Source organism: Leucoraja erinacea, chromosome 28 (assembly GCF_028641065.1).
Source record: "Leucoraja erinacea ecotype New England chromosome 28, Leri_hhj_1, whole genome shotgun sequence".
NCBI lineage: Eukaryota > Metazoa > Chordata > Chondrichthyes > Rajiformes > Rajidae > Leucoraja > Leucoraja erinaceus.
The window spans coordinates 9,989,672-10,013,097 of record NC_073404.1 but is presented as its reverse complement, the minus strand read 5'-3'; the positions used below and the strand labels follow the sequence as shown (position 1 = coordinate 10,013,097).

At 42.0% G+C, this 23,426-nt stretch overlaps 1 protein-coding gene across 1 annotated transcript in view; it reads right to left on the bottom strand.

The window, feature by feature from the left end:
• Positions 1 to 7,087: 7,087 nt before the first annotated feature.
• The window catches only part of LOC129710450 (clathrin heavy chain 1-like), a 76,435-nt gene continuing 60,096 nt past the window's right edge, over positions 7,088 to 23,426 (bottom strand). The window contains exons 23-30 of the mRNA XM_055657405.1: positions 23,247 to 23,414; positions 23,003 to 23,152; positions 22,029 to 22,160; positions 21,177 to 21,287; positions 20,748 to 20,918; positions 17,814 to 18,035; positions 8,409 to 8,484; positions 7,088 to 8,037 (exon numbers count right to left, since the gene is read on the bottom strand). Of these exons, the coding sequence (XP_055513380.1) occupies positions 7,916 to 8,037; positions 8,409 to 8,484; positions 17,814 to 18,035; positions 20,748 to 20,918; positions 21,177 to 21,287; positions 22,029 to 22,160; positions 23,003 to 23,152; positions 23,247 to 23,414 (1,152 nt within the window). The 3' untranslated portion in view covers positions 7,088 to 7,915. The remainder of the gene's footprint in view (positions 8,038 to 8,408; positions 8,485 to 17,813; positions 18,036 to 20,747; positions 20,919 to 21,176; positions 21,288 to 22,028; positions 22,161 to 23,002; positions 23,153 to 23,246; positions 23,415 to 23,426) is intronic.

Sequence of the window (23,426 nt, the reverse complement as noted above, 5' to 3'; positions counted from 1 at the left end):
AAAAGCGTTGGAGACCTCAATTAAAACGTAGCATTATTTTTTTGTTGTAGACTATGGAACAAAATGAAAAAATTACAAGAACCTTTAAGTGGAAATGGCCAGCAAGAGCAAGTTACACACAGAATTTATGAGTAATAAATAAATGACAGATGAATGAATTAGTACTTTGTGTCCATCTTCGAGTCCTGCAGCGTGCAAACAGGACCTTCAGCCTCTTGCCCACGCAAACCAACATGCCCCATCTACGCTAGTCCCACTTGCCTGCATTTACCCCCGTATCCTTCTAACCCAATCTTATCTATGTACCTGTCCAAATAGTGTTTTTTTCAACATTATGATAGTTCATAAGTTCTAGAAGAATAAGGCCATTCAATCATGGTTGATCTATCTTTCCCTCTCAGCCCCATTTTCCAGCCTTCGCCCCATAATCCTCGACACCCTTACAAATCAAAGATCTGTCAATTTCAACCTGAAAAATATCTACATGCGGCCTCCACAGCCGTCTATGGTATTGAATTCCACAGGTTCACCACTCTCTGACTAAATAAATGTTTATCTCCTTTCTAAAGGTACGTCCTGAGGCTATGGCTATTCACTCTATCCAGGCCTTTCACTACCTTTGGGAAGATTCAATTAGGTACCCCCTCATCCTTCTAAACTCTAGCAAGTACAGGCCCAGTGCCTTCAAACGCTCATCATATTAACCCAATCATTCCTGGGATCATTATCGTAAACCTCCTCTGGATCCTCTCCAATTCCAGCATATCCTTCCTCAGATATGGAGCCCAAAATTGCTCACCTGCCTCAACTAACTGCTCTGGCAGCTCCTTCCATATACCTACTATCCTTTATGTAGAGATGATGCCCCTCAGGTGCCTATTAAATCTTTCCCCCTTCATTTTAAACCTATGTCCTCTGGTTCTTGATTCTCCTACTCTGGGTAAAAGACTGCATTCATCCTATATATTCCTCTCATCTATCTATATATATACAGGGTATTACTAAAAGTCTGACCTTGACAGCTTTTGGCTCACTGTGACGTGATTTCCGAGAGAACGCCACCACCTACGGCCGTCATTTTTGGCCACCTCGCTCAGAACCCCCCTCCGCCTTCCAGGACAGAAGGATTTTTCCCATCAATGAAAAATCAGAGAGATATTAATGTTTTAAAAAAGATTGCCATTCTCTCTGTTGCCCCTGCTGGTGGGAGGAGGGAGGGACTATAAAACCCGGAAGTGGTGTGCCTCACTCAGTCTCTGCAAGATGGGGGAAGACAGAGGGTCACGTCTCTCTGAACTCTGAATAACACTGAACACATGTCTACTCAACTGTGAGTCCCCTTAATGTGGTTTGAAAATGAAAATATGGTTGGTTTGAAGTAAAAAGGCACTGCCTGCAAATGGTTGTTTGTGTGCTTTGGCTTGAAGTTAAAAGGCACTGCTTACTGCAAATGGTGGTTTGGGTGTTTTGGCTTGAAGTTAAAAGGCACTACTTACTGCAAATGGTGGGTTGGGTGCTTTGGCTTGAAGTTGAAAGGCACTACTTACTGTAAAAGGTGGGTTGGGTGTTTTGGCTTGAAGTTGAAAGGCACTACTTACTGCAAATGGTGGTTTGGGTGCTTTGGCTTGAAGTTAAAAGGCACTACTGCAAATCCATTTACTTCCTGTTTGCACTATATATTGATTTTAGATAAAATGCTACCACTTACAGCTGTGATTTTTGGCCATCTTACTCAGCCCCCAGCAGGTGCAGAGAATTCTTCCCATCAATGAAAAATAAGTGTTATTAGTGTTTAAAAAATGTTGAGAATCCCTCTCCTGTCAATCACGCCATGAAGGCCACACCTTTTCCGGTGGGAGAGGGAGGGGTTATAAAACCCGGAAGTGTGGTTGTGGCTCAGTCTGTGCATGATGGGGGAGGAAGAGATCACGACTCTGTCTACTGAACTATGAGTTTGGTGTTTTGTGTGGTTTTATGGTGGTTTCACCCTGCATGAAATGGTATGAAGCTGCATTTGAATTTGGTGGCATTGCACCCTGCTTGAAATGGAATGAAACTGCACTTGAATTTGGTGGCCTTGCACCCTGCTTGAAGTGGTTGGAAACTGCACTTGAATTTGGTGGCCTTGCACCCTGCTTGAAGTGGTTGGAAACTGCACTTGAATTTGGTGGCCTTGCACCCTGCTTGAAGTAGAATTTCAAAGAATAGCCATGAGTCAACTGCCAGCCCACCAGCCGTGAGTGAGCTGCCAGCACATCAGGCTTGAGGGACTGAGCTGCCACCCCAAGAACCCATACCAGCGCTCCAGAAAGCCCCCCCACTGGCCACCAATATTGGAATTGGTGGAGAGGTGGAATATTGTGTCGGGGGACCAACCCTCCCATGTGAACATGGGACCCAACGGGTCCCACTTAGTCTAACGATCTTATATACCTCCAAGATCACCCCTCATCCTCCTATGATGCAAAGAGGGAAGTCCTAGCCTGCTTAACCTCTCCCTATAGCTTAGGCCCCCCGAGTCCTGGCAACATCCTGGAAAATCTTCTCTGCACCCTTTCCAGCTGAACATCTTTCCTATAATAGGGTAACAAAAAGGCACTACTTACTGCAACTAACTTTACTCAATACTCAGACTGATGAAGACCAATGTGCTGAAAGACTTCTGGACCACCCTATCTACTGTGACGCAACTTTCAAGGACCTGCACTCTGACATCCCTTTGCTCTTCAACACTTCTCAAAGCCCTACCATTCAATGTGTAGGCCTTGCCCTGGTTTGACTTCCCAAAATGCAACTCCTCCCACTTCTCTGCATTAAATTCCATCAACCATTCTTCAGCCTACCTGCCCCACCGATCAAGATTCTGCTGCAATATTTGACAACTATCTTCACTATCTACAATACCACCCAATTTAGTGATATCTGCAAACTGGCTAATCATGCCTCAACCAAATAATTGATAAACAGAAATGGGCCCTGCACCAAGCCACACAGGCCTCCAGTTTCAAAAAACAACCTCCACCATTACCCTCTGCTTCTTTCCACAAAGCCAATTTTCTATCCAGTTGGCTCTCTCCTTGGATCCTATGCTATCTAATCTTCCAGAGCAACCTACCTTGCAGAGCCTTGTCAAATATCCTGCTGAATTCCATGCATACAGCTCTGCCCACAACCATTTTTTGGACACATCAAAACTCATTAAAATTAATGGGATATGATCTTCTATGTACAAAATAGACTATCCCATATCAGCCCATGTCCATCTAAATGCATTCTTATCAGAATACTCTAGTAACTTTCCGACCATAGATGTTAGACTCACTGGCCTATAGTTCCCAGGCTTTTCCCTGCAGACCTTCTTAGAGGTCTCACTTGATACCAGCTGCCTAAACATGCCCTATGCTTCCTTATTGTTGACTGGGGCCTCAAATTTCTCTCATCATCCAAGCTTCCTTACACCCATCTGTCTTGTCCTTCACGCTAACAGAAACATGCATGTCCTGGACTCTTCTCAGCAATCTTTTAAAAACATCCCCACAACGGCACGGTGGCGCAATGGTAGAGTTGCTGCCTTACAGCGGTTTCAACGCCAGAGACCCAGGTTTGAACCAGAATATGGATGCTGTCTGTATGGAGCTTGAACGTTCTGCCCATGGGTTTTCTCTGAGATCTTCGATTTCCTCCCACACTCCAAAGACGTACAGGTTGGTAGGTTGATTGGCTTTGTATAAATGTAAATTGTCCCAAGTGTGTGTAGGATAGTGTTAATATCCTGGTATAGGTCGGTGCAGACTCGGTGGGCCAAAGGGCCCGTTTCTGCTCCACCCATATAGCCTCACTGGACAAGTCATCAGTTATGTCATCTGTGACCATTGTTGTGACATCCTTAATCAATAAAGCAACACCCCCTCCTCCTCTATCTCTCCTGAAGCATCTATACCCTAGAACATTAAGCTGTCAGTTTATTAATGTCCCTCTCTTAACCAGGTTTCTGTAATGGCTGCAACATCCCAGTCGCACGTGCAATCTTCACTGAACTTACTGGATTTTGAGAACCATGGGTTTAGCAAGAACAAGGAATAAAGAAAGAACTATAGTAAAAAAAAAAATGATGAATCTGAATCCCAGGGACCTGACAATCCACATTGCAGCTTCAGAGATGGCAGCTGTAGGATCGTGAATGCTCTGGCTGTCATCTTCCAAGATTTGAAAGGTTCTGGAATTCTATCTGTGAATTAGAGGGTAAACAAATGCAACTATTCTAGAAAGGGAGGGGGAGAGAAAAATAGTGAACAATGACCTGTTAATCGAATACCAATGACAAGGAAAACACTAGAATTTCTTCAGTTGGCGGTGCCCAGCCACTTCCATTACACTTTGTGGAGGTACAGGGATCGCTCTAGTTAAAACCTTCAAAAGGGCAACAAAGCTATATGGTACTAGTTGCTCAAATGGAGAAAATCTTGTATGTTGGACCTCCCAGGTATTTGCTGAGGAATTAACCATTTCCCCCTCCACGCCTCCACTAGCTGCTCACATTGGAGAAGTGCATGTGTAGGAAGGAACTGCAGATACTGGTTTAAACTGAAGATAGACAAAAAGCTGGAGTAACTCAACGGGTCAGACAGCATCTCTGGAGAAAAGGAATAGGTGACGTTTCGGGTCGAGACCCTTCTTCAGGCCCGTCTATTCCTTTTCTCCAGAGATGCTGTCTGATCCGCTGAGTTACTCAGGCTTTTTGTGTCTATCCTTGGAGAAGTACATGCTCTGTACTGGATGCAGACAGTTTAACATTCCAAAATTTGCAAACCCCTTCATGAGGTTAGATTGGTCAAATAGGCTGAGTATTGTATACTATGTAGCTTGTATACTCTGGCATTTAGAAGGATGAGAGGATATCTTATTGAAACATAAGATTATTAAGGGCTTGGACACACTAGAGACAGGAAACATGTTTTCGAAGCCTATCTCCTTCGCTCCATAGATGCTGCTGCACCCGCCGAGTTTCTCCAGCATTTGTGTACCTTCGATTTTCCAGCATCTGCAGTTCCTTCTTGAACAAAATGTTTTCGATGTTGGGAGAGTCCAGAACCAGGGGTCACAGTTTAAGAATAAGGGGCAAGCCATTTAGAACAGAGATGAGGAAAAACTTTTTCACACAGAGTAGTCAATCTGTGGAATTCTCTACCTCAGAAGACAGTGGAGACCAATGCTCTGGAGGCTTTCAAGAGAGAGTTAGATAGCTCTCTTAAAGATAGAGTGAAGGGATATGGGGAGAAGGCAGGAACGGGTTACAGATTGTGGATGATCAACCATGATCACAGTGAATGGCAGTGCTGGCTAGAAGGGCCGAATGGCCTACTTCTCAAGTTCAAAGTAAACTTTATTGTCAATTCAAATAAATTGGATTGAAATTGCATTTCCCCATACTCCAGATGTGCAAGTAATATTTATAACACAGACAATATACCAATAAGATAGACAATATACATTATTTACTACTCTCGCACAAGACTGACGGTACAGACAACATATTAAACATAAAACGCACATCGCTATCGGGAGCTGGAGTAGCCGCTGCCGTACAGGGCGCCGCCATTTTGTGTCACTCTGTGTCTTCTCAGCTAACACTGCCCCCCAGCTTAGTGTCATCCGCAAACTTGGAGATATTGCCTTCAATTCCCTCATCTAGATCATTAATATATATTGTAAATAGCTGGGGTCCCAGCACTGAGCCTTGCGGTACCCCACTAGTCACTGCCTGCCATTGTGAAAAGGACCCGTTTACTCCTACTCTTTGCTTCCTGTTTGCCAGCCAATTCTCTATCCATATCAATACTGAACCCCCAATGCCGTGTGCTTTAAGTTTGTATACTAATCTCTTATGTGGGACCTTGTCGAAAGCCTTCTGGAAGTCTAGATACACCACATCCACTGGTTCTCCCCTATCCGTGCTACTAGTTACATCCTCGAAAAAGTCTATAAGATTCGTCAGACATGATTTACCTTTCGTAAACCATGCTGACTTTGTCCAATGATTTCACCACTTTCCAAATGTGCTGCTATCCCATCTTTAATAACTGACTCTAGCAGTTTCCCCACTACTGATGTTAGACTAACTGGTCTGTAATTCCCCGTTTTCTCTCTCCCTCCCTTCTTAAAAAGTGGGGTTACGTTTGCTACCCTCCAATCCTCTGGAACTACTCCAGAATCTAAAGAGTTTTGAAAGATTATTACTAATGCATTCACTAGTTCTGGAGCTACTTCCTTAAGTACTCTGGGATGCAGCCTATCTGGTCCTGGGGATTTATCGGCCTATAATCCATTCAATTTACCCAACACCACTTCCCGACTAACCTGGATTTCACTCAATTCCTCCAACTCCTTTGACCCGCGGTCCCCTGCTATTTCCGGCAGATTGGTTCCGTCTTCACAAAGGAAGACATAAATAAAGTAATTGGTCCGCCATATCCTTGGTCCGCCATATCCTTGTTCTCCATGATCAACTCACCTGTTTCTGACTGCAAGGGACCTACATTTGTTTTAACTAATCTCTTTCTTTTCACATATCTATAAAAACTTTTGCAGTCAGTTTTTATGTTCCCTGCCAGTTTTCTTTCATAATCCATTTTTCCTTTCCTAATTAAGCCCTTTGTCCTCCTCTGCTGGTCTCTGAATTTCTCCCAGTCCTCCTTTACTATGACTGTTTGCTGTGATTCTTAATTCATAGCTTATCACGGGTGCAGGAAGCAAGTACAAGGAGAGGCACCCAAAGATCCCACTCCATATTCATTCCCAAGGGGGGAAACATAAAATGAGGATTAATATCCCACTGGTAATTTACAGAAAGTGTCCATCTATATTGTTCACAAGGATTTGAAAAACAGGAAGAACTTTCTAACTTGGGCTCTGAAAGTACTAGTTGCTAATACAGATTGTAATTAAGTGACCAAATATATGGACACGTTTCTACCCTCCGCTTATGATGAATGCCGTTATGCGTAGCTTCTGACAAGTTCTGTTCAAGCCCAGAGAGAAGCATTAGCGTCCAGCTGCTGAAGAAATGAATAATGCACAGACAACAGTGGAGATTCAGAGCCCTGTTATTTTATTTTCAATCTGTTTTCAAATTGCACAAAAACAGGACCATTTAATTAATTCTTTATTCTGTACACTCAAAGACAGTGACCTAACACACCACAATATCCAGCAAACGCAAGACCTTAGCACAGGGTTCGAAAGACCGGTTTAGGGGAGTTTATGGTCCCACATCAGCACTGTATTAGCACAACGAGGCCATACATAACCATGGAAGGAGTGAATGATGTAGTAGAAATTTTAAAAACTTCCATGGGTTTAAACAGAGCCGGCATAGATCGGGATGAGCCCACGGTTTAAATCAATGAGTCAGGTGAACCTATTGTATGCCTTAGAAGTAAATTTCCAACTTTCAGGTCATGGTGTTGGTGCACTGTGATTAGTGTTTCTTTTTTGCTCATCAACATCTTACAGGTAAGCAGCCAAGTCCTGTACTCAGTTTAAGAATACAATGAGATTTACTTCCTTTAAATACAGCCCACAAGCTGCTCACACATTTGGGAGATACTACATTGAAGTATTGCCTCATTACATAGAGTGAAAATTAAATTCTTTACAACAGACTTTTGCAGGACAAGAGCTCACACCGAGAGCTTAAATGAAACAACCATTCCCATCCAAAGAGAAAAATCACAATCTAATTACTGTGGAATGTGAGAAACAAGTTAGAGCTGTGATCCAAACACTTAGAACTAGAAAAAAAAAAGACTCAAGTCCTTCATGACATACAATATATAAAGAGCTTTACTTCCTCTTCCCCGTTGCGAGACGAAGGGAACCTGGCAGACATTGAGCAGATGGGTAGCTTGCGATTACCTTACATACCATACCCATAAGTGCCAGACTGGGCAAAAGGTTGGGCACCATAACTGTAGCCAAAGGCTGCCTGTGGAGGGACACTTACACTGGGTCCTGCTGTCAACATCAGCTGCGACTGGCCTGTAGAGCGGGGGGGGGGAGAAAAAAAGAAAGAAAAGAGTTACAGCACTTCTTTCAGTTCAAGCTTTCAGGCTAAACAATAAAACCCATCATTCCTTCCAGTTGGAATTCAATATTTCCACACAAAATGTACAGATTAAAATCAAGTGGGCAAGTGTTTCCATAAAGTACATCAGTGGCCTGTACTCATCTGGGGTTGACTAAACAGCTAAATCTTTAAGTAGGGTTTGATCAGGAGTGTCAAGTCTTACACTTAAACAAACGTTTGCATTCCAGTTCAGTGATGCTTTCAATTTATTGATAAAATCAGTTTGAATCTAAAAGGCAGGACAATCACTCTCAAATCATTTAGCTCACAATAATGTACCAACCGTAAACAATGGGTGTCGTCTCTGTGGCCTGCTCTTCCTCTTTCCTCAGAGATTCCGATACGTCCAACTTGTCCACCTAAAAAATCCAAACAATTGTATCACTCATCTCCCAGCAGTGACAATTCAACACGAGGAAAAGCCTCAAGAATGCTTATATTTCCAAAACACATGACTGAGTGACCATTCAACAGATTGCAGCAAGCAGTGCAAACCCATTTTGTTAACTAGTATTTTCTAAGACTAGTTAAATGAAGCCATGAACACACATTGTTATTGAAGAGCTGAAGGAAAACATCAAAAGGTGCTAAGCTTATTTGATTTGACGCTTTCAACCAAGTTACTTTTGAACTGGGAACAGATACACAGATATACAAAGATCATTGTCTCTGTACACCAATCAACTACAGCTTTCAGTTAAACACTGAGGATGTGCAAGATTGTTCAACTTTTCACACAATGCCTAAATAAATCACCAGATTAATTGTTCTTATTACTTATCAAGTGAAGAGTTCAGTAGAAACTACATACAAATAGCCGAGGATACAATTAAATGGAGTATATATACTTATAGAAAATACAGTGAACCCATTTCAAACCCCTTTGGAAGAATCGCAAATCTGCTCATCTTAAAACAAACCGTTGAGGTAGTGGAGAAAGTTTACAAAGACCACACAGAAATGGTGAAGAATGATCAAACTGGCTGAAGTCAAAGGGTGACCTGGGAGGTCCAAGGCCTACATTTTGTACAGAGGAACTCAATGGGCCAATATAGATACCAAGAAATCCAACTGGGCATTTTAGAAGAAACATAGTAGCTAAAGAAAACTTAAAATAGGAGCTAAAGAGCACGAGAGAAATTAACGATGGCTCAACAAGGAAAAGTGATAGTGGTTTGATTGGAGTACAACTACTAGCCAAATGGCCTGTTTGTGCAATATCTCATGGAATTATCTCATGTAAGCAATAACCATTAAAGCAGATCCTATTGAAGTCCAACACTCCAGTGGATGGGAGTGACTCAGCACGGCAGTAAAAACCAGTTCATTTGCATGAACTCGTAATCTTAGCTACATTAGTTATGAAGCAAAAGCAATTTAGATTGGCTCCAATCACAAACTATATCGATGAATTGTAACATTTTATCTAAAGTTTACATTATGCCTTCTTCAAATGTAGCAGCAGGCACCGTGTTTGGACAAATACCAAAATGGATTGTAAAAGATCCAAGCAAAATTCTTCTCAGCAGCCACTAGCATCTGCAGATTTTTAATATGGGCAGTTGTTGTACATCAGCTACACAATCAGAGAAGGCCCTTGGTCCAATGGCAGGGAGCTCCAAGACAATGTGATCTGGCTCTGTTGCACTCTCAAACTCAAACACAAGCACATACAGACCACTCAAATATACTCCAACACCTGCCACCTCCTTTTGTATTGAGAATTCCAAAGATTCGCTGGCCTCTGGTTAAAGGTTTTTAACTTTGCAATACTCATCGTGGGCTGGAATTGTAGCTATCTTTGTTATACATTTAGAAGAGAAAACTGAAGACTGGATTCAGAGTACTGAAAGGAATTTAGGCAAGGCAATAATAAAGCTACACAGGCTATGAAAATACTTGTAAACTTGACTTTGGTCCTTACCAAGATAAAGCCGATCTGCAAAAGGAAACCAAAGGGTTTTGTAGTGGCAGTTGTGTCACTGTTCACATTTCTGCCCATCAAGCCTGACACAACTTTACAGCCCACAGTAAAACTCAGTCTATACAAGATACATTGAGAATTTTCAAACTCCACAGACTTTCAGAACCACTGAAAACACAGCTGGGGGACAGATGTGGCATTGCTATTTTCAAAGCAGCAAAATCAACAGTGAACAAGAGGAAATCAGATGCCATTGTGGGTAAAACCAGACCTAGATCTTGAAGCATTTGATAAGTACAAAAATGTTACAAGATCAGGGGCAGTCATTTAACAGAGGTGTATAGCAGGTTTACAAAAGGTGGCAAGTATTTAATTCTTTACCTTGGACTGCAGGGATGCTGTATTTTGGGGGACATTTAAAGAGAAAATTGATAAATTAAAATCAGGGAATTGAGAGGTGGGGAACTGACAAGGACATGGTTGATTACTGAACAACAGACGGCTCAAAAGGGTTACATAGACTAATGCACAAATTCCCTTTTATTCAAGGATTTGTGCAGGGGATACCTTGCCATTGGAGGATTAAAGGAGATGACAGTGAAGGTAATAGTATGGAGTGGTTGCTCAGGGAAGGCTGGCTGTAGAAATAAAGTGGCATGTAATTGGCTGACTATTGCAACTGAAAGGGGTGTGTGCGGGGTTTATCATCAGAGTCCAATTTGCTTTTTTAACAGCATCTTCATAAATGAGGGTCAGGAGTTAAGTACAAATTTACAGATGGTATAACATTCAATGGCAGCAAATTCCAAAGAATTCATAAGAGTTACAGAATGGTTTGAATGTATTGGGAAATGGGCACCAAATGAAAAATAAACATTTGATAGTGACAACAATTCTGCAAAGGGACCACAACTTAAAGGAAAATTAGACACTGGAACTCAATGCTGGCTCTAACAACGGCTGGAATATAGTAAAACATCACTGTTGATCCAAAGTGGCAAACTCATCTTGCTACTTCTTTTCACTAGCAACTTGCTTGGTGCCCAATTCTTCTGTCACCAGCGGCTGCAGGATTTTTGTGCCAGATCGAGTTGAAATACAAAGAATAGGAATGTTTTCATTTAGTTTGAAGAGCTGATAGAGGCACAATGGGTCAAAAGGCCTTGAGCATTATTCCACCACCATTCATTGTTACTGGCTGCTAAAAGACTGATCATCACATTTAGAGAACACTAGTTACAAAAAAATTGAAATGTTTTGTCACAATTGACACATGCTTGCAATGCTCAATGAGATTAATCCCCACTCAGAGAAGCAAAGGTTGTGAAAAGTTTCCAAATTCTGTGTTGCTTGTACACCACACAAGTGTTTGATTCTTCAATGTCCCAACAAGCCACCCAGTTCATAATGCAATAAGTTCTCACTGATGGGCTGCTGATGACTTTGCTGTGTTTCAAGAGCTCAAAACTCTGAATTCTTGTCGAGCTCTGTTGAATTCTTGTTCCTGTTGACAAGAGGCAGCTTGAGGGATGAACTTGAAACTACACTGCAGCAAGGAGCCATTTACCCTCATCTTAAAAATGGTATAAACAGCTCAAGTCCAACTGCAAAAATTAAATGGATAGTGAAAATCTTGGACACCCGGTTGCTGACTACTGCATGCAAATTTTTCATCCATTGAATGGTCTCCCAATCCCATGCTTGTTAATGAAAACAGGTGTTACTGTATTAGTCAGAGGTATGCAGAGAAATTAAACGGGGCAGATCAAGAACAAGCTGTAATAAATCAAGTTAGTGGCACGGAGAAATGGGTCTGCTCTGCCAGTCTAAACAAATGGGATCTTCTATGAAAGCTGTTAGTTGAACTTGTCTACCTACAGTAATCTACTTGCATTAATTTCTATCAAAAAGCTGTTAATAGTGCAAGTGGGCAGTTTGATACGAAATCAAGCAACTCCAGATTAATGAGGGACTCCAGTTCATGGAGGGAGTTTAGTGGTGAAGACAGAAGTGATTTTGCAGCCATATTCAAATTTTCACCTGCGAGGTTCTCAGGGTTAGATTAATGAGATGTACAGTACAGAAATAGGCCCTCCAGTCTAACGTCCATATCAAATACAATACCAATCTCTGCTCTTCCCATTTGCCTGCATTAGCATCATCGAGTACAAACCAAATGTCTTCTAAACATTATAATTATATCTGCCTCCATTGCCACCTCAGGCATCTTGTACCAAATGACCACCAACCTCTGGATAAACTTCACTCCTCTCCTCTCACTTGAACCTATGCCCTCTAGTTTTAGACTTTCCTGCCTGGAGAAAATATTTAAGCCTCCAAAGTCATCTATCAGCCAATGTTCCAATGGAAACAAACCCAGCCTATTCAATCTATCTATCCATAGAACTAAAATCTTTCATACCAGCCAACATCATTCCTGGCCAATCTCTTCTGCACTCCATTGTTACCACATCTTCCTGCATGTGACAACCGGAACTGTACACAGTTGTTCACATATAGCCTAACCACTGCCACTTGCTTGATTGATAGCTTGATTGCTAAATTGCGTTGAGAAATTTACACACGCCATTATTAAAGTAGTTTTGAGCTAAACACAAACTTGCGAAAACAGATGCTTAGAGACCAGTGTGATCTTCGTAACTAAACATCCCATCAGGATCACAGACAAGGAAACACTAATAAACGGTATTCAAGTTGTCCACTCCAAAGCACATATTGCTTTCTATGTAAAATGTGTTCAGTTTTAACAATAGTTTCTGTATCAGATCTGTTTATCAATCTAAAGAAACCTTGGCAGCTCTTCAGCCAAACATTTAACCAAGTGTCTCCTCCCTTTTTGCTTGCAGTCAACTATTTTGTTAGTTTCAAAATGAAAGTGGTTAGATAATGGAGACTGGTATGAAAGTATCTCAGTGCAGCTGTTCCTCCACAATCTCATTGAAACGTTGAAAGTAATTGTGCGATCTCGTTCCAATCGGTCACTAAATTGCATTGGATTTTCCAAGTAGGAATAACCTACCGACCCAAATTTGAAGCCCAAGAAAGAATACACCATGCACAAGGAAATGTTCACTGCCACCCGAGTACATCACGTGACATGTGGTAGTGCATATGGAATCATTCTCAATGTTATAAACCTGTCTTGAACAAATTTAGTTTCATGCCAAAATGCATCACCTTAGAAAGCTTAGGACACCTTCCATCCTTCCTGCATTAACTGGATACATTACGTAGAACTGAATACCTAGTAAATGATGCACAAGACTAGTTTTAAACTGATCTGCATGAAAAACTTAATTGAAAATTCTTTACATACCCCTTGTTAATAGCAGTTAGAAAAAAATGCAAAGGCTTTTCCACAATCCTTTTATTAAAAAATTGACATGTGTGTGTGTGCATGAAAAAGAGGCAATCGTACCGAGGCAAAACAAAAAGATGGACTAGAGATGGTTTGCCAAACAGGCTCTTCAAAAGCACACATGCAGCCAGACAGCAATGCTTTATGGCCACAAAGGTGACCTTGTGGACAAGAGTTGCACATGCTTGAGTTTTAAAGAAACACTGCAGTTCAGTTACCCATTTTTCACACACACAGTGGCTGGGAGGGGGGGGGGGGGGGGGGGGGGGAGGCAAGCAAGAAGTGCTGATCAATGGCTGTACCTAGAACCACTGAAGATATTTGTCCCCAGGTCCATGTGAAAATTCATCTGTGGAATCAGCACAAAACTAACATTTGATGGGAATTTGGTGCTACAATTTGAAAGTATCCTTGTAAATTGCATTTATTCTTGCCGTAAAAATTTGGCCAAAGTCCATTTCAATCCATGGACTATTAGTTACACAGCACGTGGGGCAGATTCCATTATAAAATCTTCAGTGTCTTGTATCTGTCGCATAATTGACTAGAATTAGCTCAATCCTCTGAGACATGAATATTTGCATTTTAATATTCTCACATTTAAACTTTGCCTTGGGGTTTTACACTAGAATGTGAAAACGAGTCCAGTTTCAAGACAGAGGTTGGGAACCAGTCACCATATGGTCACCTACGATCTCCTACCAGTGACTATTAGGACACTGGGGGTCCTCACTGAACTACTTCAATAGCTCTGCTTGAAAAGGAGCTGCAGTGGATATAGTGGACTTTTAAAAAGCAGTGTAAGATGGGAAGGAAACATAGCATGCAGAGTTCCTGTGTCTCCAGAACTAAGATGGAAAATGAGTCAACTTTCACCTTGTTCTTTATTTCATCAACCTGCAAGGAAATTCAGAGGGTAGCGGCTTAGAATCCAAACTCCATGTCCAGCACATAAAGCAGAAGGGAAAAAAAGCAAAATAGCAAAAAGAACAACTCACAATGAAAGGTAAAAAGGAAGACAGGGGAAGGAGGAGAAAACAGTAAAGAGGAGCATTTTAGTGTACCACAAAACATCAGAAGGACACCAACTGTACAGATGAATACCAGTAGAATAAAACTGATCTGGCCAGATGTGATTGAATCAATACAATTGAAAGTTAGAGCAAAATCTGCAATGTCATGCCTTTACCATAGAAGATTATAGACCAACCAGGAACTCTCTAAACTAACCATTTCCCTAGCCATCTAACATCCAGTTCATACACTAAAGTAGCAAGGGCTTTTAAGTATTAATTTGCTTAACTTGGAACAGAAATTATATAGTTCAACATCCTATGTAGGAAAATGAGTGATTTAATCCCAAAGCAGTTAATTATCTGCAAAAGGCCAATTGTATTGTGGTTCTGACCTACAAAATGTGGTGTAAAATACACCACGTAGCTAAATGAACTGGTTTCCAAACCCACTTTTATCATACCATTCATCTGTCTGCAAAATAAAACTGCTTACAAGTATAGCAAAATCTTAAGACATAGCAAGGATCCATTTCTGCACAGGAATGCAAAGTTGCTAGAGTAACTGCGGGAATTTCTGATATAAGAACTGGATAAAATGCTGTGGTGGCCGACATTTCCAGCAGCCCACCAGAAAATACTATTGAAATTTACACTGCTCAAAGTTTAGCTGCAGTATAGCAAAATCAATCCAGAGTATCAACTCCATACCAAGGTTGAGATGATTTACATTTGGTAGTAGCCAAACAACGCTTGAGGCAGCCCACAATATTATCCTCCCCATTGGATAAGCTAAAGGGTATACAGTGGCTTGCAAAAGTATTCAGACCCCTTGAACTTTTCCACATTTTGTCACGTTAATCACAAACGTAAATGTATTTTATTGGGATTTTATGTGATAGACCAACACAAAGTGGCGCATAATTGTGAAGTGGAAGGAAAATGATACATGGTTTTCAAATACTTTTACAAATAAAAAACTGAAAAGTATTGCGTGCAAAAGTATTCAGCCCCCTTTACTCTGATACCCCTAAATAAAATCCAGTGCAACCAATTGCCTTCGGAAGTCACCTAATTAGTAAATAGAGTCCACTTGTGTGTAATCTAATCTCAGTATAAACACAGCTGTTCTGTGAAGGCCTCAGAGGTTTGTTAGAGAACATTAGTGAACAAACAGCATTATGAAGCCCAAGAAACACACCAGACAGGTCAGGGATAAAGTTGTGGAGAAGTTTAAAGCAGGGTTAGGTTATAAAAAAAATCCCAAGCTTTGAACATCTCACGGAGCACTGTTCAATCCATCATCCGAAAATGGAAAGAGTATGGCACAACTGCAAACCGACCAAGACATGGCCGTCCACCTAAACTGACAGGCCGGGCAAGGAGAGCATTGATCAGAGAAGCAGCCAAGAGGCCCATGGTAACTCTGGAGGAGCTGCAGAGATCCACAGCTCAGGTGAGAGAATCTGTCCACAGGACAACTATTAGCCGTGCACTCCACAAATCGGGCCTTTATGGAAGAGTGGCAAGTAGAAAGCCATTGTTGATAAAAAAAAGCCATAAGAAGTCCCGTTTGCAGTTTGCCACAAGCCATGTGGGAGACACAGCAAACATGTGGAGGAATGTGCTCTGGTCAGATGAGACCAAAATTGAAGTTTTTGGCCTAAATGCAAAACGCTATGTGTGGCGGAACACTAACACTGCACATCACCCTGAACACACCATCCCCACTGTGAAACATGGTGGTGGCAGCATCATGCTGTGGGGATGCTTTTCTTCAGCAGGGACAAGGAAGCTGGTCAGAGTTGATGGGAAGATGGATGGAGCCAAATACAGGGCAATCTTGGAAGAAAACCTGTTAGAGTCTGCAAAAGACTTGAGACTGGGGCGGAGGTTCACCTTCCAGCAGGACAACGACCCTAAACATACAGCCAGAGCTACAATGGAATGGTTTAGATCAAAGCATATTCATGTGTTAGAATGGCCCAGTCAAAGTCCAGACCTAAATCCAATTGAGAATCTCTGGCAAGACTTGAAAATTGCTGTTCACAGACGCTCTCCATCCAATCTGACTGAGCTTGAGCTAGTTTGCAAAGAAGAATGGGCAAAAATGTCAGTCTCTAGATGTGCAAAGCTGGTAGAGACATACCCCAAAAGACTTGCAGCTGCAATTGCAGCGAAAGGTGGTTCTACAAAGTATTGACTCAGGGGGGCTGAATACTTTTGCACGCCACACTTTTCAGTTTTTTATTTGTAAAGATATTTGAAAACCATGTATCATTTTCCTTCCACTTCACAATTATGCACCACTTTGTGTTGGTCTATCACATAAAATCCCAATAAAATACATTTACGTTTGTGGTTGTAACGTGACAAAATGTGGAAAAGTTCAATGGGTATGAATACTTTTGCAAGCCACTGTAGGTTAGGTCCCCAGCTTGTAAGATTTTAATTTGTACCAACTAAACACAGCTGTATATTCAGAATTCACAAGAAATCTGGTCAAGTCAATATATAAAAACAAAGTTCAAAACAAATTGAGCACACCTGAATGGCAAGTAGGAAGAACAGTGGAACTTTGCAGCAAACTTTGGGTCCTGGTAGCTTGTTCCATGAGCTAACATTATTGGTCAGTTGTTGAATGTACCAAGTGGGTGTCCACAGTAACCATAGTCAAATAGCGCTCACTGACAGCACCATTACAACATTGGGACTAGTCTAATGATAACCAGCTCAAATAGTTGAATAACAACTTTGCAGCAAAGGGGGAAATAGAGGGGACAGAATTTAAATTATACAAACCTTCACTGCAATCAAAGAAACAAATCATTGGAAGTTAGTGGATATTTCTAGCCAAAACATATTTATATTATGCTAAAATTAAGCACTTCAATTAAAGACTTCGGTAATTAACCCCTGCTTCAGGGATAATCCGGCTTTTCCATTAGGCTCCAACTAACTTGCAATATAATTGGCGCAAGGGCCAGTCATCTGATGCTGCCCCACGTCTAGCCTGAACGATGGAAATTGGCTGTCAGCCAATCTTCCTAAACTTGCCTTCAGTACAGGGAATGAAAACAGGATGAGATAGCAGTGCTCAAATGTGGCACAAATCACAAGGTTTTACATGCTCAATTGACACTGCTTTTATTCAGCTGGCTGGCTTTGCCAATATTTCAGCACCGAAGTCTCATAAACAAAATCTCAGCAATTTGTACATCATGTCCCAGTCAATTAGGAGCGACTTACTACTTAAATCGTGCCACCGGGTAGTACCTATGTTGAAGCTATTTGATTAATTACATAATGTAATGCCCAACACAATCTGTGATCAGGCCACTCATCCTTAAGGTCAGTTTACTGATCACTTACCTTTGAGAGATATTCCCTCATCACCTGGATAAAGTACGGCATGGAGAAATCCATGATGTTGTGCCTCCAGGATACCTCGAGCACAACATCTGGCCTCAGCAGGTCATAACACGTGAAGAGACAGGAAGCAAAGCACTCATTCTTTCCATCTAGCAGGAACCATTGCAGCAGCTCCTCGGCCAGTTCCGTATCCTTCGACTCCGATGCATATTGCATAGCATCCTGAAACAGAGCAAAGCCGGTCTTTGATTTGAAGAAATATGGCATATACATGACCAAGCCAATGTACTGGTTTCCAAAGTCATCCAACATCCAAATACCTGCAAGATCTGCAAATGTTTACATACAGCAATTTGTACAATGAGTATGATACCCACTCCTACAGAAAGCAAAGCCGATAGGCTAGTTTTCATGAATAGGATATTGCTCATGTACATTCTTGTCAGAGCCAACTGGCTTCCGAGTATCTTTTAGACAATAGAATTGGCCTTCTCCAAAACTGTTCAACATACGCTTCTTGGGTTTGCCAAATTATCCAGCCCCCCATAAATTATATTCTACCGTTCCATTCACTGTATGAAGATCCAATTCCTGCTGTCAATTGAAAAGTTTCATTGATAGATTTGTAAATAGAAGCCCAGTGATTAGCCAGTTAATGCATTATTTGATGTAAAGTTCAAAATGATAGCTTTAGAACCAACAACTTAACAGCAAGCACAAGCAAAGCTACATTACACGTTTAAACCTCCAAGGTCCATTAGATCTCGGGTTCCAAGTTGTGAACTGTTTTCTTTGATTATTCTGCACGCCAGCAGCCTTGGAATCAGATACATACTGCGCAAAAATGCACTTTGGCCCAACGCGTCAGCGTTCCAATCCATGTAATTGTCCAAGTGCCTTTTAAATGTTACTAGACCAGGTGCGGACCTGTTGGGCCCGTCCCCCAGGCAATATTCCAGCACTGACCCATAGCCCACACCTGCACAGGCGCGGCTGACCGCTGTGACACGAGTCACGCCAACCCTCCCCAGCTGCACAGGCGCCAACGGCAAGTGGGAGCGCGATTGTGACATTTTTTAAGTTAAAAATGGCAATAACCTGTAAAATAAGATAAATGTGAACGCATCTCACTCTCCCTCTTCAGTCCCCTATTCCCCTCCTCCATAATCCTCCCTCTCCTCACCCTCCTCTGCTTCCTCCCCTCACCCCATCCCCCCCTCCATCACTTTACCATCCCTCTTCCTACCCCATACTCCTTCATTCCCCCCCTCTTCACCCTCCCTCTTTTTTTCCCCTCTCCTCCTCCCTCCCTCACCTCGCCCTCCCCTACCGTCAGTCACTCGCCCCTTCCCTCCATAACCCCTCTCCCCTCCCTACCCCCCTCCCTCTATCCCCCTGCTCCCCCACACCTCACCCCCCCCCCCTATCCCCACCCCCCACCTCCCCCACTGCCCTTCTGTCCCCCACTCTCCCTCCTCACCCCCCCCACTTTCCCCTCCCTCTCTACCCCCCCTCTCGCCTCCACTTATTCCACACCCCCACAACGAAAAGTGTGATTTAAAAACAAAAATGAAAACTCCTATCCCATCCCCTGCAATGAAAACCGCAAAGTTTATTTTAATGAAGCCTCCCCCATTCCCCGCCCCCACAATGACAATCGTGATTTAAAAAAAATAAAAATAAAAGTCTCAATGAAAATCGTGCTTTCTTTAAAATAACCTAAACACAATGTTAGCTGGCAATGAAAACTGAAGAATTTAATTAAAACAGTTTTTTTTAAAGAATAAAATCAATGTAAATGAAAATTGCGATTTTTTTAATGTATTATGTAAATAACATTCAGGATCCTATTGTGACGGGTAGGGTAAGTGTAAAAGTGTTTTTTTGTAATGTTTAAAATGTGAATAACTTGTAAAATATACCATCAATCTGAACGAAACTTGGCTATTGCACACCCCAGGACAATGGTGAGTAAGGAGGGCCAAAAATTGTAGCGCTATCGTATATCGTTTTGGCTGTGTTTCGGGAAATCACTCCCGAATATATATACATATACACTGCATTTCTCAACAATGATGACGCTATTTTTTATCCTAAAATAAGGCCCGAAAATTTACCTGCGTCTTGGAGGCCGAAGGTTAGATTTTTAGCCAAGAAAGATACAGTTGGCTATCCCTCAGTACAGCGGCCCGGGTCAGCACGGCTGGGCCGCCAGGGATAAAGTTGCGGGGAGGGCAGGAGCGTTGAGAAGGAGGGGGTCAGGGATCATGCCAGAAACTCACTCAACAGCTAGACCCGGGGCTCGCAGGCGACCTTAGAACTGCAGCTAGTCCCAGGGCTCGCTGGCGACCTGGGCACTAAAGCCAGTCCCGGGGCAGGCGACCTGGGAACTGCAGCTAGTCCCGGGGACGCGAGGGATCTGGGAACTGCAGCTAGTCCAAGGGCATGCAGGCGAAACTGCAGAAGACTAATTGAAAAACACGTGAAAACTATGTATTATTAGTATGTATTATTACTAATTACTAATTTAGTTAGTATGTATTATTACCTCCATCTATGGCAATAGATGTGGCCCGCCATCCGCTCACAAACATGGGCCCTGGACCTTATGCAAAAAAGGTTGCTGACCCCTGGACTAAACCAAACCCTTGAACCTGTCCCGCCAGCCTTTTTTCAAAATTTAGCAACTCATTTACACTAACGTAATCCAACTTAATTCTCTCCGTATTATCAACCAATTGCCCCCAGATTCTATCGCTCGCGTACAGAGAACCCAGAGTCACGGGGAAAACACACAAACTCTACAGTTAATACCAGCGATCAAGATTTAACCCAGGTCTTTGGTGCAGTGAGGCAACAACTCTACCGGCTGCATCACTATATCACCCTTCAGAATTTACTATTTTCTCACAAATCCAAATCACAAGTTCTTACTTTGTATAGGCGGTCTTTCTTGCACAGCTCCACACTCTGCTTCCAGCGATTGTTGCCTTTGAAGAGATAAGCACCAATTCGACGGAATTCAATCAGCTCGTGCTTCTCAAGCCGTTGAGCGAGGGAAATGTTATCAAAGTTGTCGTACGCATCTATGGATGTGCGCAGAGCCTGAGCAAATAGAAATATTATCTGGTTATAGAAACTTTAAAAAAGCTTCCATTTCATACATGAAGTACTGTTGGACACTTCAAGAGTTACTAGTTAACCTCACCCACAACACACTTGGTTTGAAAATCTGTGTCACCAATTCCATCCAACAACTTTCCAGATTATAAGAACAATCTAGTTGCTTCATTCACTTAATATCTGGCTAAATAAAATTCCAAGTACTTGGTTCAAGACCTTCCATTCCCCAGTTTAACTCACCTGGTAGTCTTCCTCTTGGATGAAGAGATTGTTCAGCGATTCATTCACCGACTTGTTGTTGTTGCTTTGTACAGAACGTAGGTAGGGTTTCACAAGATTCAATTGGTTAACCTGAAGAGACAAATTAAAAAGCATTTGCAACCTCCTTTTGATTAATAGGTTTTACAAATTACCAGCCAACCCTCTAAATTAAGCCAAATTTGACATGGTGGGAACCACAGAGGGTGGCAAGTGAATGGAATGAACTTCCAGAGGCACAATTACAATGTTAAAAAGCTATTTGAACAGTTACATGGATTAAAACAGTTCAGGGGATATATGGGATAAATGTAGACAAACACGACTAGCTTGGATAGACATGCCTACTTTAATCAGTTTGGTCAAGTTGGGCCAAAGGGCCTGTTTCTTGCTATATGATTGTGCATATCAAAATAAAAATACCTTGTTTTTCTAAATAGATCCTCTGTGGAACGTTGTTTTGGAATCATTGCAAGGAGATATAATCAGGGAACACGATCTGTGCCAGTGTCACCTTGTCCAGCAACAACACCAGGTGTTTTTACTCAAATTCAAGGATAACTGCAGCTAACATTGTTAAACCAGCATCTGCGTCAGTACTGCAGCAAATAGCCACGGCAGACCAGCAGGTCCATTCCAACTACCAACCCGGTCCATTAACAGATATCAACTGGGCGGATAGCTGGTTTCGCTTTCAGTATTTTTCTTTTAAATTTTAGTGATCTTCGCTGGGAGTATCATTGAACAACCAACTTATATGCCTTTCCCCATAAATCTCAGCTGGTTTGAGAAATGCTTAGAGCAGTACTAAATGGAAGAACCTGCAGGAAGTACCTTAGTGAAGTAGTTCACAGCACGCGTGTGATCCAGACGAGGTGACAACACCATGAGCAGGTCATTCAGTAAAAGAGGCTTAAATTCCAAGTAGAACTGTGTTGCTTTGTAATACAGCTCCACATTGGCCACCTGGAAAGATAGTCAAAATATATAAAATTAAAAGCAGCAGGTTTCCAGCCAACATTCCCAACAACTACAAGAAGATATTGGGAGGTTTATACACTTCACCTCCATGAATGCACTGCAAGTTCTTTTGTTTTGTATCCCCATTGCAAACTAGTAATTAGTACTGAGTGTTGCAGGTAACAAACTGCTGCATTTTGAATATTACCTATTCCACATCCAACCCCTGATGGATCTTAATGTTTGATTAACTCAAATTGAAGACATTTCTCAATCACAGGAAAGTAGTTTTAGTGTCACCCAGTGGATTGAAATGGTATTAAAAATGTTCCATTCTTTACTGCAGAAGATTTTATAAAGCATTGTATTTTCAGACAAAATGTAAGAAATTATAGTAAAGTCAGTATTTTCCTTATTTTACACAGCTTAAAACCATTACGTTCATTGGACCACAAGGCAGCAGATATTCAGTCAGATCAAATTTCTTTACACCTAGGGCAGCACAGTGGCACAGCTGCTACCTCACAGCACTAGAGACTTGGGTTCAATCCTGACCCAGGTGCTGTCTGTGTGAAGTTTGCACGTTCTCCCCGTGACTGCGTGGGTCTCCTCCGGTTCCATCCCACATCCCAAAGACATACGGGTTTGTCGGTTAATTGGTCTGTAAATTGCCTCGAGTGTGTAGGGAGTGATTGAGAAAGTGGGAATAATAACTAGAGAGCTGGTGATCGATGGTCAGCATGGACTCGGTGGGCCTGTTTCCATGCTGTAGGTCTAAAACTAGGAAAAAGAATATGCCACCCGTCCAGGATCAGAGAATGGGTAGAGAATTGTCCATTGAAGACTACCTTTGTGATGATGTCCTTGAACTGTCCCTCCTTCCATGCATCCGTTGGGTGATTCATCATTGTAATAATGGCGTTGTCATACTCTTCATACTTGTCATACAGGAAGACTAGTTCAGCCCAAAGGTGAGCCTGCTCTGCAGCTCTCAGCACCTGTACAGGTACACATGGTTAGTAAATGTTTGGACACAATGCATTTTTAAATTTAATTATTTTTTTTTTTTAAATGGAGGCAATGTTACGTTACCTTGGGAATGTTGACTCTGGACCAGAAGAGTTCCAAGTGTTCCCTCATCTTTTGCGGTTTGTATTTGGAGTACAGAATAGCCAGTTCAGTGAACATTCCCATGTGAGCACGCTCCAGACCCAGAGCTGCTTCCAACATTGTTATGAGTTCTTCAAAGTAGCCACGATCCTGTAAATAGGT